Here is a 13819-nt window from a genome sequence, read left to right on the forward strand (position 1 = left end):
TGGTCTTCTTATCTCCCAATTACCTCCAAGAAGTCTGTCTATAGAAGCCAACATTCTACATTTGTAGTACATTTCAACATAAATGGCTTGGGAAAAAAGAACATGGACCCTACCCTTTGACTCATAAGAATACCTTGCTCTACATCAGTGGTTCTCAACATAAGGGTCCCCAGGGGTTTTGGTCTACAACTCCCAGAAATCCCAGCCAGTTTACCAACTGTTAGGATTTCTGGGAGTTGAAGGCCAAACCATCTGGCGACCCACAGGTTGAGAGCCACTGTCCTACATGAAAGAAAAAACAACAACATATGATTCTGCCTTATATCACGTCAAATCCTTTATCCGTTTAGTCTAAGTCTGTCCCATAAATAGAAACACAGATTATTACATGTTTGAAATTTAATGTTGCATTTTTTTCTATCAGATTTTAGATGTAATTTGTACTTTTGTCTGCTGCTCCACAGTTGCCAAATAACAATAATGGTGCCTATTTTATTGCAAAGTTGGATGCTCCTGGCTCCCAAGTCACATAGTTTTCCACAGTTAACCTACGTGTTTGACACTTCTCAATGAACACAGGGATTAGGAAATATAGTAGGGATTTAAATGAACAAGCAGCAAAAGTCCTTTTGCATCTTACACAGAAAATCCAATCCAAACCAAACCAAAATAAAATACTAAAATTAACAACATTAATTGTATGCCGAACTGTGGCTAATGTTCCTTCCTCATGGATCTCAGCCCATGCATACTGTTTAGAGTTCCTTGAAGGAAAAGTGAGATCATAACACAGTGAATGAAATAATAAAAAAATCACAATAATACAACAGGGAGGTCCTTAATATTGACTAATGAGTGCTAACTCAAATGCAGGGCTTTTTAATGTAGGCCAAAATATGTGAACCAGCTCTCAAGCTATTCTTAAGATAATAAAATAAAACAAAACAAAAAGAGTGCCCACAACAACCAGAATTTGTCAGGAGAAAATAAAATACGCACCTTATCCTCCGAGTCAGCCTTGGAACCTGTTTTTCTTTGAGAAACCTTTAAGTAAAACAAACAAACAAACAAACAAAAACACCAATTCATGAAATATGAATTATTTAGTTTTTAAAATGAAACCGTGCATGATTATTGCCTTATAAGTAGAAGGTAAATATTAGGGGTGTAAATTTAAATCTAAAAAAATTGACCAAGGGTAGACAATTTTTAAAATACAGATATACCCTGTAATTAAGGATCAAAAATAACTTCCTAACTTTAAACTAATACAAGGCTAGAACAGGTTACCTGTAGAACAAGTTGGACAAACACTTGTCAGCCTGAAAATCACAAGTAATCGAAACCATAAAAATTGAAAATACTTAATTAAATATCAGATAGAATTATATATAGAATAATATGGAATGACTGTTAATTGTGCTGTGTGCACTCTAGTTAAGCATATTGCGTAAGGCTTTTGTGGCATGCAAAATAATGCAAAGCCAGTTTCACAAAAAACAATGAATAATAACAATCAGTATCAACAGTGACAAAATAATACTGTCCACAATACTCTTGAAAATGCTCTTATATATTAAGCCTTAGATACATCAGAAATCAGAATTTATTTTACTTCTAAAAATCAAATAGTTACTATTATACGTCCTCAAACATAATTTCAATCATTCTGATGCTTTAAAGATACTTTATTTTCATGTTATCAAAAAGAAAATTCAATATTTTAATTTTTCTAGTTTTTAAAAGGCCATTAGAACACTACATGTAACTGGCCCATAGTACAAAAAAAAAAACCTATATAGTAATGCCTGTAACTATATAAGTAAGTCAAATAAGTTATAGGTGTACAACAAAGGAGTGATGTTATCTCCAGTTATGTCATAATTATAAAGTAACTCAGTTAATTTGTTTCAGAGCACAGGTCTCAAAAAGGCAGAGTAAATGATAAGCAAATAAATATGTCTTAGTTTTTGTAATTAGCAAAGATAATTGTTTTTGTAACTAGTTATTTCCAAGCTATGTAAATGTTGTATGAGGGCAGGAGATTAACATCAGTGGTCCTTTGCACCTCCTTCACATTTATGGATTCGAGAGAGCCAAAATACTGAACACAAAATGACAAACATCCAACATAAATGTATAAAGAAAATGTTATAGCATGATCCTATATATACCTACTTTGTTGTAAACACATAGACTGCAGTGAGATTTACTAACAAGGAAATATATATAGGATACCAGTCTTCACCATGGCTAACAACTAAAATGGAATCATGACGTTCCAAAGCACTATCATTTTAGATTCTAGATGCTATGGAGGGGAAGAGTCAGAAAATGCCACTGCCTTCACCATCTTTGTGTACTACCAAAAAAGCACCAAGCTAACAACTGTTGGAAACATAAACTTTAAGATATCCTTACTCCAGACTTGAAATAAGATACATTAAATCAATGGGGTTTATCTACTTGTTCACTCAACATTCAGTCTGTGATTCAGTGGGTTAACTCTAGTTTAGAGCAGCCAATAAGAAAGATGGGACTGGAATCAAATTAAATAAATATATTAATGTCATTGTCCTTATACTGACGGATCTATAACATGCTCCAGCAATTTTTTTCTTATATCCCAACACTATCTGAAATAAAGACCTTAAGTAAAACTACAACTCCCATAATTCCATAGCATTGAGCCAAGGTAGTTAAAGTGGTGTCAAACTGTATTTATTTACAGTAGATACACCCTCAGTAGTGCCTACTCTGAGCAAAGATCTTTGGAAATGCCTAACACTTCTCTCATCTCTTTCCGTAACAGTTCTGTCATCTTTTTCCATAACAGAGGAACAATTCTCTTTACCAAAACCTTTGGAAGTTATTTTCTTTTCGGACTGCATCTCACAGAATTCTCCAACCAGCATGAGATTTGCAGTCTAACACCCCCTCCCCTGTATTCTTGGTTGTACCTCATTACTGAGAAATGAGAAATAACGGCTCCAGCGTTCACAGCTTTTGACTCAAATATATCCCTCAGATGCACAAGAGGGTTGCTCTCTTTTCAAAGGGTTCTCTTAAACCAAGGCAGGTCTGAAGCTTTGCCAACAATGCTGATCACTCACTTCACTTTCCTTCCTATGTACTGATGAATGCATGCCACATCTTTCTTTCAGTCTGATGCTAAGTGTTACCTACACTACTATCTGCCCAAATTTCCTAAACACAAATAGAAAAAAGACCTTGACACAAATCTTCCAATACAACCCACATCTGTACAGAAAAAGTGAAAAGTTCTCACCAATTTGTTAAAATAACTCATGACGGGATTGCTGGAGTCTGTCCCGTTGGCTGTCTTCACGTTGTCTGGTTTTACCTCCTCTTGGGCAAGATCCACAGAGGCCAAGCAATTGACATCCGTTGACCCCTGCTGCTGAGCCTTTTGGTTGCTGTCATCTGTCACGTCCTGTATAAAAAGAGAGAACAGTGCTCTCAGTTCTTCACTCCCTTGAATGCCCAGTTAGAAGATGGTAAAAGTAATCTATTTGCCACTTGCATCATGTTGCTCTCTGAGGCACAATTCTAATTCCATCCATATTTCTTCAGCCTACATATCCTGAACAATTGAGCATTGATGCGAGCCGAGTCTAATATATGCAGCATTTGCTGTTGGCTGGGGGAACATTGTTCCGTGCCACAGAGAACAACAAATGCAAGAGGCCAGGTTGCGTATGACACACAAAACAAGTCTCCTCTTCTGTTTGGAACAGCTGAACACTGAATAGCAAGCAACACGTTGCTGTGGTTTTGAACTGTGAAGACTTTTTGTCAGATCACACCATACATAGGGAGCCCCTAGTTCTTAGAAAGATTTGCAAAAAGGAATGCAATGACTTTAGGAGATTTTGGTTTATTTATTAAAATAGATTGAGGAAAAAAGAATTAATGTTGCTAAGCTGCATCTCACGTTTGGAACCTCAAGGCCCAGTTCACCAATGGATTTTGGAATTTCAAGTAAACAATTACTTGAAGTTTGGAGAGCTTATTTGTTCAGATCTAGCTAAAAGACATAGAGGGACATGGTTGAATCAAGACATTTAAGAGTTCAGCACACAAAGCCCTCAGATGAATATTTCAGCTTCAGTCTGTTGTTTGCCTTCAAATGTTCCTTACAGAGACCCTTAGGTGACCCTATCATGGAGTTTTCTTGCCAATATTTCTTCAGAGGAGTTTTGTCTTGACTTTGGGAGGAGAACATAGAAATATAATGTGTTCTCTATGTTATATTCCTATATGGAAAAGCCCTATCTCAAGCCTATCTATTTTCTTCAGGTAAAAGATTGTCTAGTTGTCTAGTCAGTATATGGGAGAGTCCAAGACTTGCCTGCTGTTGAATCTGTGATAATTATTGATGGGCAATTCTCTGTCCTCTACTTTTCCTTCTTATGGCTCTTGGTTTTGAACCAAACACGAACTTGGGAACCCTTCAAATCAAAAAGGTCCTATTTGTACTTCTACTCCTAGAAGCCTCAGGCAATAAGTCCCATGGTAAGGTTTTGTGGGTTGCTAAACATTGGACTCCAGTTCTGCATCTCTTCTTCTTTACAACTATCTCTGTGGATTAACAAAATTGCAGCCTGAGAGTTAGTATTCTGTACAGATATCAAAACTGGAAGTGTATAAAAAGATACTGAAATATTAAATAAAAAATGCTATACCGATCCATTTCTTTATGCATCTCTCTTTAGAATCCAGTATAAAATAAGCTACTGTAAGAGTAGATTGTCATAACACTATGTGGTAATTACATATGTTCTAAATAAACACATATAAAATTTCATCATTTTAGAGATGGTGTAAGATATAAAATCAATTAGGGATTGTTGGATACTTAGACAAAAGAAAGGGAGGAGTGGGCGGACACAGAACAGGTGTCATAACTGGACTTTGGACTATGATCTGCATTCTTTTCTTTATGCCAGTCAGCCATGCAATGAAAAAATGGAAGAAAACACTTTTGTTTTGCTTTGTTTTGCACATCAGTATTTTTGGCACCATTTGAAAGCAAGCTGAAATAAGAACAGAGAGAACCAAGGCATGTACACATGTTAACACAGAGGGAGTGGCATAGAATTTATGGCCAGAGAGAGGCTCCTTAAGTGAAGACAGAGGAAATGTTCCAGTGGTTGGGAAATTTTATACATAAAATTAGGCAAAAGCCTGAATTTTAACAGCAGCAGCAGCAACAACAGAAGCTTGTTGAATGTGATTTCATTTAGATCCAGAAAATCCCTAGAAAAATGTATGGTAAATTCCTGCTGGAAATTCCACATTACTAAAGGACTGAATATATTTCTTATACTTACTAAAGTACACTTGGACTAAATGAAAGAGAAGATATTATTACATGTCTCAAGTGCTGGCTAATGTTGTGGCTTGTATGTTCTGGAGTGTTGGTTTGCAAGTGATAACAACATGGTGTGTGTTCCTTCAAGGGGTGATTCCACTTAACTTCCAAGATCAGCCAGAATATGGTGTCTATATGATATTTAGGGCAAGATGCATGTTTTGTGACAGCTTGTATTACAGAGTTACTTCCATAAAACAAGAAACTTAAATATTAGTGTAATCCTGTGTTATATATATATATATATATCACAGGATCTTTCCAATGACAACTGCTATAAAAGTATCTGATTGTTTTTCAAGCTTAAGCCAATAAGTGATGAACAACCACAAAATCAGGGAGAGTTGCATCCTTCTTCATTTCATCAGCTACACATTCGAAAACCCAGTACTCATAAATTCACTTTGGGGCATGAATTCCTGAACTTACAGTGGAAAAAGGAAACTTTCAGTTCTCAGGTAGCTAGCAGAAAAGAGACTAGGGAAACAGCTTTGAAGAAAACGCTTTAGCTGTTCATCTACCAGAACTTTTTTTTTTTGCCTTTAAAGCAGATGACTATTTTTGTTTTTAAGACATAGGTTCCTCGACATTATATGTAATTTGGTCTCAAATATAACTCAGTACAGTGTCACCATGATTTTATGAACACATCCCATATAAACAACGCTACTATTTAATTCATGGAACCAGCATAGCATAGTGGTTTGAATGTTGGATTACAACTTTGGAGATCAGGGTTTGAATCCTTGCTTTGCCATGAAAATGCACTGCATGACCCTGGGTAAGCCACACAATTCAGTCCCAGAAATCTCAGTGCTAACTGTGTGTTAAGGTTGCCATAGTCAGAACAGACTTGAAGGCACACAATTATGACTTTATCACAGGGGCTTTCAGACTGGTTGTGGGATGCTAAGAGCACAGTTCCTGGATGAAGCCTACTGGATACCTTCTCATGATGCAATTACAACTTCCGTCGGGGCTCCATCCTCAAATTGTGCTCCCAGTGTCCTACGATGGAGCAATGAGAATACATGAGGCTTGCTGTGCTCTCATTGTCAGCAACTGGGACAACATGGGGGGAATCTGGGCAAGTATGCTTTCCCCCATATGTGATGGGGAAGACAGCGGTTCAGGGGACCATATCCCCCACAGCCCCAGAGATTCACCACAATGCCAAGTGAATCCCTCCACCATCACCCGCGTTAGGCACCTAAATATGATGTGTGACATCATTCCATTCTTTCAGCATTTCTGTTCTTTACAATATTCTATTCTATTCCATTGTGTCATAAAAGTGTTCAACATTTCTGAAAAATGCAGCTACCAAAGATAAAGAAATGCAAGATATAGAGACAGAAGGCAATCAAATGCAATGAAGATACAATAAAGTACTAAAACATTCCTTTGAAAAATCCAGGCTGCAAAAAAAGTATTTAAAAGCAACCAAAGCATCCTGCTTCTTGGCAGGGGGTTGGACTGGATGGCCCACGAGGTCTCTTCCAACTCTATCATTCTATGATTCTTGGCAGGGGGTTGGACTGGATGGCCCACAAGGTCTTTTCCAACAATGATTCTATGATTCTATATGTGAATTTATTCCACATTTTTGAAATAAAAAGAGGGAGAATATTGCTTTTGTATATTGATGTGCCTCATTGTGGCATTTTCATTCTCCCATTTTGCATAAAAAATGTATAGAGAATGACTTATAAGGGAACATATATTTGAGTGGGACAGCAGTGGGTGTGAAGCTCATATTCTTGATATGTGTGGAATTTTTCATGCATGCAGTTGTAATGCAACAAAAGTAGTTTTTAGCTCCAGGCAAAGTTCATAGGAAAAAGAATTCATTCTCTGCCCTGCCTCCAAAGAGTTAAAAGCATCAGTTATGGAACTGCAACACTACAAAAGTACTTCTTAGATTCAACAAAATACATAGCAAAAAGAATTCATTTTCCAGCCTGCCTCCAATATGTCTTGTTATAAGAAACATAACATGGTAGTTAAGAGCACAATATAATACCTTTTTGTTTTGTTTTTTAAAAAGATCCTACAGTGTGTAAACCCTTGGCAAGTTGGAATGTGCCAGAGGTGGGTCACCAAAATGATCCAAGTTCTGGAAGCCAAGCCCCATGTGGAATATCTTAGGAAGCTGAGTATGCTCAATTTGGGAAAGAGAAGATTAAGAGGGACAATAGATCCATGTTTAAATATTTGAAAGGATGCCATACTAAAAAAGAGGCAAGAGTGTTTTCTGCTGCTTTAAAGACCAGAACACATATCAATGGATTCAAAGGGCAGGAAAACAGATTCCACCAAAGTATTAGGTAGAACTTTCTGATGGTACGAGCAGTTTTGACAGTGAAATACATTGCCTCAGAAGACTGAAAACATTTACTGGGATACTGGTGGCCAAAGTTTTTATTCATTGTCTGTTTGCCTTCCTGCTCAGTTTCAGGGCCCATCCTAGTTTCATGTGCCATGTACCCAACAAGAAGAGGTCTTCCAGTACTTGACTAATCACAGTGCAGAGTGGTGACATCATGACAAGACTTTGAGGCAGATGTCTAGAACAAAATAAAGAGTCCCACACCGAATACCCATATATACTTGTTTATAGGTCAGCCTCATGTATACATTAATGACAGGTTTTGGCGGAAAAATTGGGGATTTTGATATAACCTGTGGATAGATGGAGGGCCATTCTGCAGAGAGGGAAAATGCCCACATTAAATGGGCCAGCATTTTCCTACCCAGACATTAAAAATGGCCAGAAGTAGCAGAGGATAGAAAAGGTAGGTGCTTCTTTTAGGTTCTCCCAGGATGGACTAAGCACTTGCCTTTCACTAGACTCAGAGAATGAGGTGGTTCCATTTTCTATAAGAATTAAGCTGCAGTCATAGTTGTTACACTGTTCCATGAATCAATTGATCCAGGATTTTTGGGTCAATATTTTTACTAGAATTTCCAGACTTTATACTCAAGTACATACTGTAAATCTGCCATACCACATTTTGAAGGCAATCAAGTAAGACACGGTGCCTTCACAGTGGTAACTCCCTCAGAAAGGCCTTTAAGTCAGGAACCTACAATAATTTATTTGCACTGTTGTCTTGAACAGAAGGAATGAATGTGCACTTCCTGCTATAATCTAGGAATTCCACTGGTTTTGATGCTCTCTGCCTCTGAGTGTTCCTTGCCTAAGGAAACCTTGTGAACTTCATGGGTCACCATCAGTGGAGAAACAACTTGAAGGCACATACACATTCAGAGACTTTATACAGAAGCTCCGACCACAATGACTCAGCATGCAATCAAGAAAAGACTGCTGTCAGCTGAGGCAACTACTCTTTTCTGAGGCCCCTGCAGCCCTACCAGTAGAGGTTAATTACAGCTTCCATCAACCCCAGCCATCATTGGTCAGAATTATAGACAAGAAATCTGTAGGGCAGTGAAGTGGAGAAATCTGCTCTGTACGAGCCATCTGTCAACTTATGGTGATACCATAATTTCCATAGGGTTTTCTTAGGCAATGGATGCTTATGGTAGTTTAGAAAGTTCCTGCCTCTGAAATATATCTCACAACACCTGGTATTCATTAATAGTCTCCCAGCAAATTAGTAACAGGAGTTGACTCTGCTTGGGATCTGATCTTGGAAACTGAACAGGGTCAGTTATAATACTTTGATGCCTTTATTTCCTCTCAAATATGTGCATTGGGAAAGCCATCCATTCCTACTAAGCAACGAGGAGTGCCCCGTATTTAGACACTTCAAAATTTCGTTCCAGCCACTGAATTAAGAACGAATCTCTTCTGAGTAATTTAGTGGAAAGAGGAGATAAAAATTCAGGCAGTTTAAAGGCTGTAGAAAAAGCAAGTTAAGGGAGGATTAATTAAAACTGTCCCTGCCAGACTGAGACATTTGGAGTTTTACTGCTGAACTGCTCTGATTGTGAGAGCTGTTCAGCAGTAAAACTCTCTGCCCTGGACTGTGCTGGAGGCTCCTTCTTGGCTTTTAAACAGAGCTGGATGGCCATCTGTCAGGAGTGCTTTGAATGCGATTTTCCTGCTTCTTGGCAGGGGGTTGGTCTGGATGGCTCACAAGGTCTCTTCCAACTCTATGATTCTATATCAATATAGGGCTCATGTCAGTGCTGGGTTTGGAAGACTTGGAGGAAAATATGGGACTTCACCCCACAAGTAAGTGTGTGTGTGTGGGGGGGGGGGGGGGTGGGTGGGTTAGAACAGTCTTTTTTGTGTGGTGTTTCATGGGGCCCATCTTTAAAGAGGATGGAGAATTTACTTACCCCCATGACACAGGAGTGGCTTTACTCCCCTTGAGTTATCAACCATTTCAAGGATAACAGCACAATTTTTTAAACAGGCATCCTTTTTGAGATACAATTTTCCATGGGGTCGTTCACCTGAGGCCTATACTAAAGAAATCAGGCATGCTTTCTTTTTCAAGATACAACTTTCCATGAGGTTATATCCCTGAAGCCAAGTACATTAAAGGCACATTTTAAGAACACCCTTATTTCAATGGGACCGAACCACCTTACACCACTAATGGAAACAAAGAAGCAGTAGCACGCCACCCCCATGAATGATCACACTGAAACGTCACAAAGTAATTGGACAAATCCACCACCTCCTATCACAAGGAAAAATACCCACTTTTAAGTGTTCTAAGCCTCCAGTGGCACAGTGGGTTAAACCACTGAGCTGCTGAACTTGCTGACCAAAAGGTCAGTAGTTCAAATCCAGGGAGCGGGGTGAGCTTCTGCCAACCTAGCTATTCGAAAACATGCAAATGTGGGTAGATCAATAGGTACCGCTTTGACGGGAAGGTAACAGCGCTCCATGCAGTCATGCTGGCCACATGACTTTCAAGGTTTCCGGGACAAGCTTAGAAATGGAGACGAGCATCACCCTCTAGAATCGGACATGACTAGACTTAATGTTGAGGGGAAACCTTAATCTTTTATGCACAGGGAAAGCAATGGAGTCAGTTTCTGCCCATCTTTTAAATCTTCCTGTTTCTACACACTGCAGAGACTAGAGTCCCATGAGTAACAACCAGAAGCAGTCCTGTGTTGTTTGATGGGTTCCCTCTCATTTGAACACCTTCTTTGAAGTGTGTAGAAGCAGGAAGAAACAGGGTAGAGCTTCTATATGATGAAGTTCATGGAAAAAAATAGAAAAATTGGATGGAGGAGGAAGAACAGGATTTACAACTGAAAAACTACATGGTGGAATCACATTGTAACCCTTACTCTTGGAGTGTCGACTATATTGAAAATCAGGAAACTAGCACACATATTAGGAAACTAATTTACGTTGAGAATATCAGGAACTACCTGTGTTATATCAGTCTGGGAAAATGAATTGAAAGTAATATATTACTTGGGACACTTTTTAAGTATTGTGGGCCAACATTGTTACTTTTATGCATTTAAACCAGAATGATTAAAATCTCCCAAAGTCTACACAATGCCATGTTTACTTATCATCGGGGTTGATTCTTAAAATTGTATTCTTAAAGATAATTTAAAAAGCAGTGACAGGGCCATACATTACCTGTGAGCAATGAGTTACTTTTTTAAAAAGTAATGTTTCCAAATTCTCTTTCAGAGACAGACAAGTATTATGAAATTAATTTAAGTTTTGCTGCGTGGTTATATCTTTTTTTAAAAAAAAATAGCACAGGAGGAGAAGGAGATCAGCATTAAACATTAAATATTCTCATGGCAGATTTAATGCAGTCATTATGAAATGCATACACATTGGTATCAGTTCTGTCATCTTATGACCCAGAGACATACTGTATCTCCCTTCTAGGACTTCTGTGTTCCCATAAAGCCTGGCAGAATCAGGGCACATTTCAGGCACATCATTTACCTTGGCTTGAATAGTCAATTCTTCATTCAACTCATGAATCCTACCCTTGTTTTAATTATGCAGCTTCCTGAATGTAGTTTTGTGGAGACTGAAAATAGGGCCCTGGTTCAGACGAACACAGAATGATTGTGTAATTCTTGGGACCAAAACTTAAAATGGAAGCCTCTCTCCTCTTTTCTCCTCCTCAAAGCAACACTACTTGTTGTTTGTTGGCATTGTGACATGCGGGGAAAGCTTTGATGTGATTTAGCTCCCACAGAAGATATCAGTCATGGCTTACTCAAAGAGTAATGTGTGCCTGAAGCAAAAACTGGATAATTATAATTATCATATATTAGACCAAATATTTAGAGTTCCAGTATAAATATAGCATCCATTTAAATCAGAAATTGTGCTTCCTGCCCTCTGGACAGCCCAAAAGAGGGGGACAGGACCAGAACTTAATAACAACTTTGTTTTCCAGGATAAAACCTTAGCAAATTATGTCTGGGAAAGGAATTGGGAAAATGTTTAAAAAACAAAAAAGTCCAGTTTATCTGAATAGATACGCAATTCATTGTGAATGAAGGGGAGCAGCCCAAATACTATATTCATGTGCATCCATATGACTGATTCCAGAAACGTTCACAAGATTCTTCATGCTTCTCAAAAGGAGAGGGGAAAGGATCACTCTATGCTCTTCTTACTGGTTGTGCAGTCACCAGATTATGACTTCAGTACATGCAAACTTGACGGGCAGGACTTATAGGCCAGTAAGGAATGATGGCAAGACAAGGGGGCAGCCCAGCAGACTGACTGGACTGGCTAGACAGTAGACATCAATGCAATGACACAAATGATTTGGCTGGATGCAATTGACCACCATTATGGCCAATCTGTAGCCTGTCAGATCTGTCTGGATGCCAACGCAGTGCCCCAGATGGTTTGGCCCATTGCATCTGGCTGTCATCATGGTCTATCTGGGGCATTATGTTCCAGACTAGCTCTAGGTAAAGCAGCCAATATAGATGCGGCCTTGAACAAAATAGCTGTGACAAACTAGAGATCTGGCAACATATGACACAGGGAATCGGTGGATGAACTCTGCATCCAGACAACATATTGGCACTGAAAAGCACATAGTCTACTAAGAATATCAAGGTGTCCATGTACTGTACATGAAGGAATGCAGCAACATAAAAAAAATTATTTATTATAAAAAGTGGCCTGAACCTTTTTTTTTTTTTTTTTGATAATGGACTACTTTTTTTTTGCACAATCAGATGGTGGTTTTGCGTCTGCCACAGGGGTCTATCTGAATTCACCAGGTTCTACTGCTGGCGTTTTCAAAAGTCAGCATTTTAAACCCACAGAAAATAGTAGGATAAAGTAGGAGTGGATTTTTCAAAACATTTTTGTGAAATACACAGATACGGGATGGTGAAACCTGGCTCAACAATAGTATATGTGAAAGAGATCTTGGAATCTTAGTAGACTGCAAGTTGAATGTGAGCCAACAATGTGACGCAGTAGCTTAAAAAGCCAATGAGATTTTGAGGTGATCAAAAGGAGTATAGTGTCTGGATCAAGGGAAGTAATTGTGCCCCTCTATTCTGCTTTGGTAAGATATCACTTGAAATAACATGTCCTGTTCTGTACATCACAATGCAAGAGAAATATTGACAAGCTGGAACATGTCTAGAGGAGGGTGACTAAAATGATCAAACATCTGCCCTATGAGGACTGGTTTAAAGAGCTGGGGATGTTTAGCCTGCAGAAGAAACTGTTGAGAGGAAACATGATAGCCATGTTTAAATATGTGAAAGACTGTCATAAGGAAGAGGGAGCAGGCTTGTTTTCTGCTGCCCTGGAGTCTAGGACTCGAAGTGATGAGTTCAAATTACAGGAAAGAAGATTCCACCTGAACATGAGGAAGAACTTCCTGAATGTCAGAGCTGTTCATACTGCACATTAGAGATTGTTGCCTTCTGCTTACTCTAGATCCCTTAGTCCTCCATAAAAGCCTGTATTGTTACCAACCAGATCAAATACATGGGTATGTACACAAAAGAGAGTGAGTGAGAGAGACTGCAAACATCTGAAAGCAAAGTCTTCATATTCATGGGGATTTCTTAATAGTCAAATCATGAATACCATATCCAAAGACAATTGTGACAGTTGCAGACTCTCTCCATGCTTTACAACCTCAAAACTGCTTTTCTTTTTCTTTACGACACACTTAACATTCTGCAAAATTGTTGCAATCCTGTAGTATTGCTCTGCGAGTCAAATATCCCTTCTGGGTCAACAGTGAGACCACAGTTACTAAGACCATCACAGGGCTAGATTAAAATGCTCTCATGATTTGGACATATCTTGAGATGACATGACTTATTGTAAAAGATGATGAATGCTTGGTAAAGTAGAGGGCAGTTCGAAAAGAGGAAGGCAACCATACAAAACACTGACTCAATGTGAAGATGCATCTACATTCTAGAATTAATACAATTTGACATCACTTTAACTGCCACAAAATTGTGGAA

The 13819-nt window shown here is 38.6% G+C and overlaps 1 protein-coding gene across 4 annotated transcripts in view; it reads right to left on the bottom strand.

Moving 5' to 3' along the window:
- BCAS1 (brain enriched myelin associated protein 1) overlaps positions 1-13819 on the bottom strand; it is a 56698-nt gene that overhangs the window by 21025 nt on the left and 21854 nt on the right. For all 4 annotated transcript variants that reach the window (XM_060772088.2, XM_060772086.2, XM_060772089.2 and 1 more), the window contains exons 5-6: positions 3290-3454; positions 1000-1044 (exon numbers count right to left, since the gene is read on the bottom strand). In XM_060772088.2, the coding sequence (XP_060628071.2) occupies positions 1000-1044; positions 3290-3454 (210 nt within the window). The remainder of the gene's footprint in view (positions 1-999; positions 1045-3289; positions 3455-13819) is intronic.

Source organism: Anolis sagrei, chromosome 4 (genome assembly GCF_037176765.1).
Source record: "Anolis sagrei isolate rAnoSag1 chromosome 4, rAnoSag1.mat, whole genome shotgun sequence".
In the NCBI taxonomy this organism is placed as follows: domain Eukaryota; kingdom Metazoa; phylum Chordata; class Lepidosauria; order Squamata; family Dactyloidae; genus Anolis; species Anolis sagrei.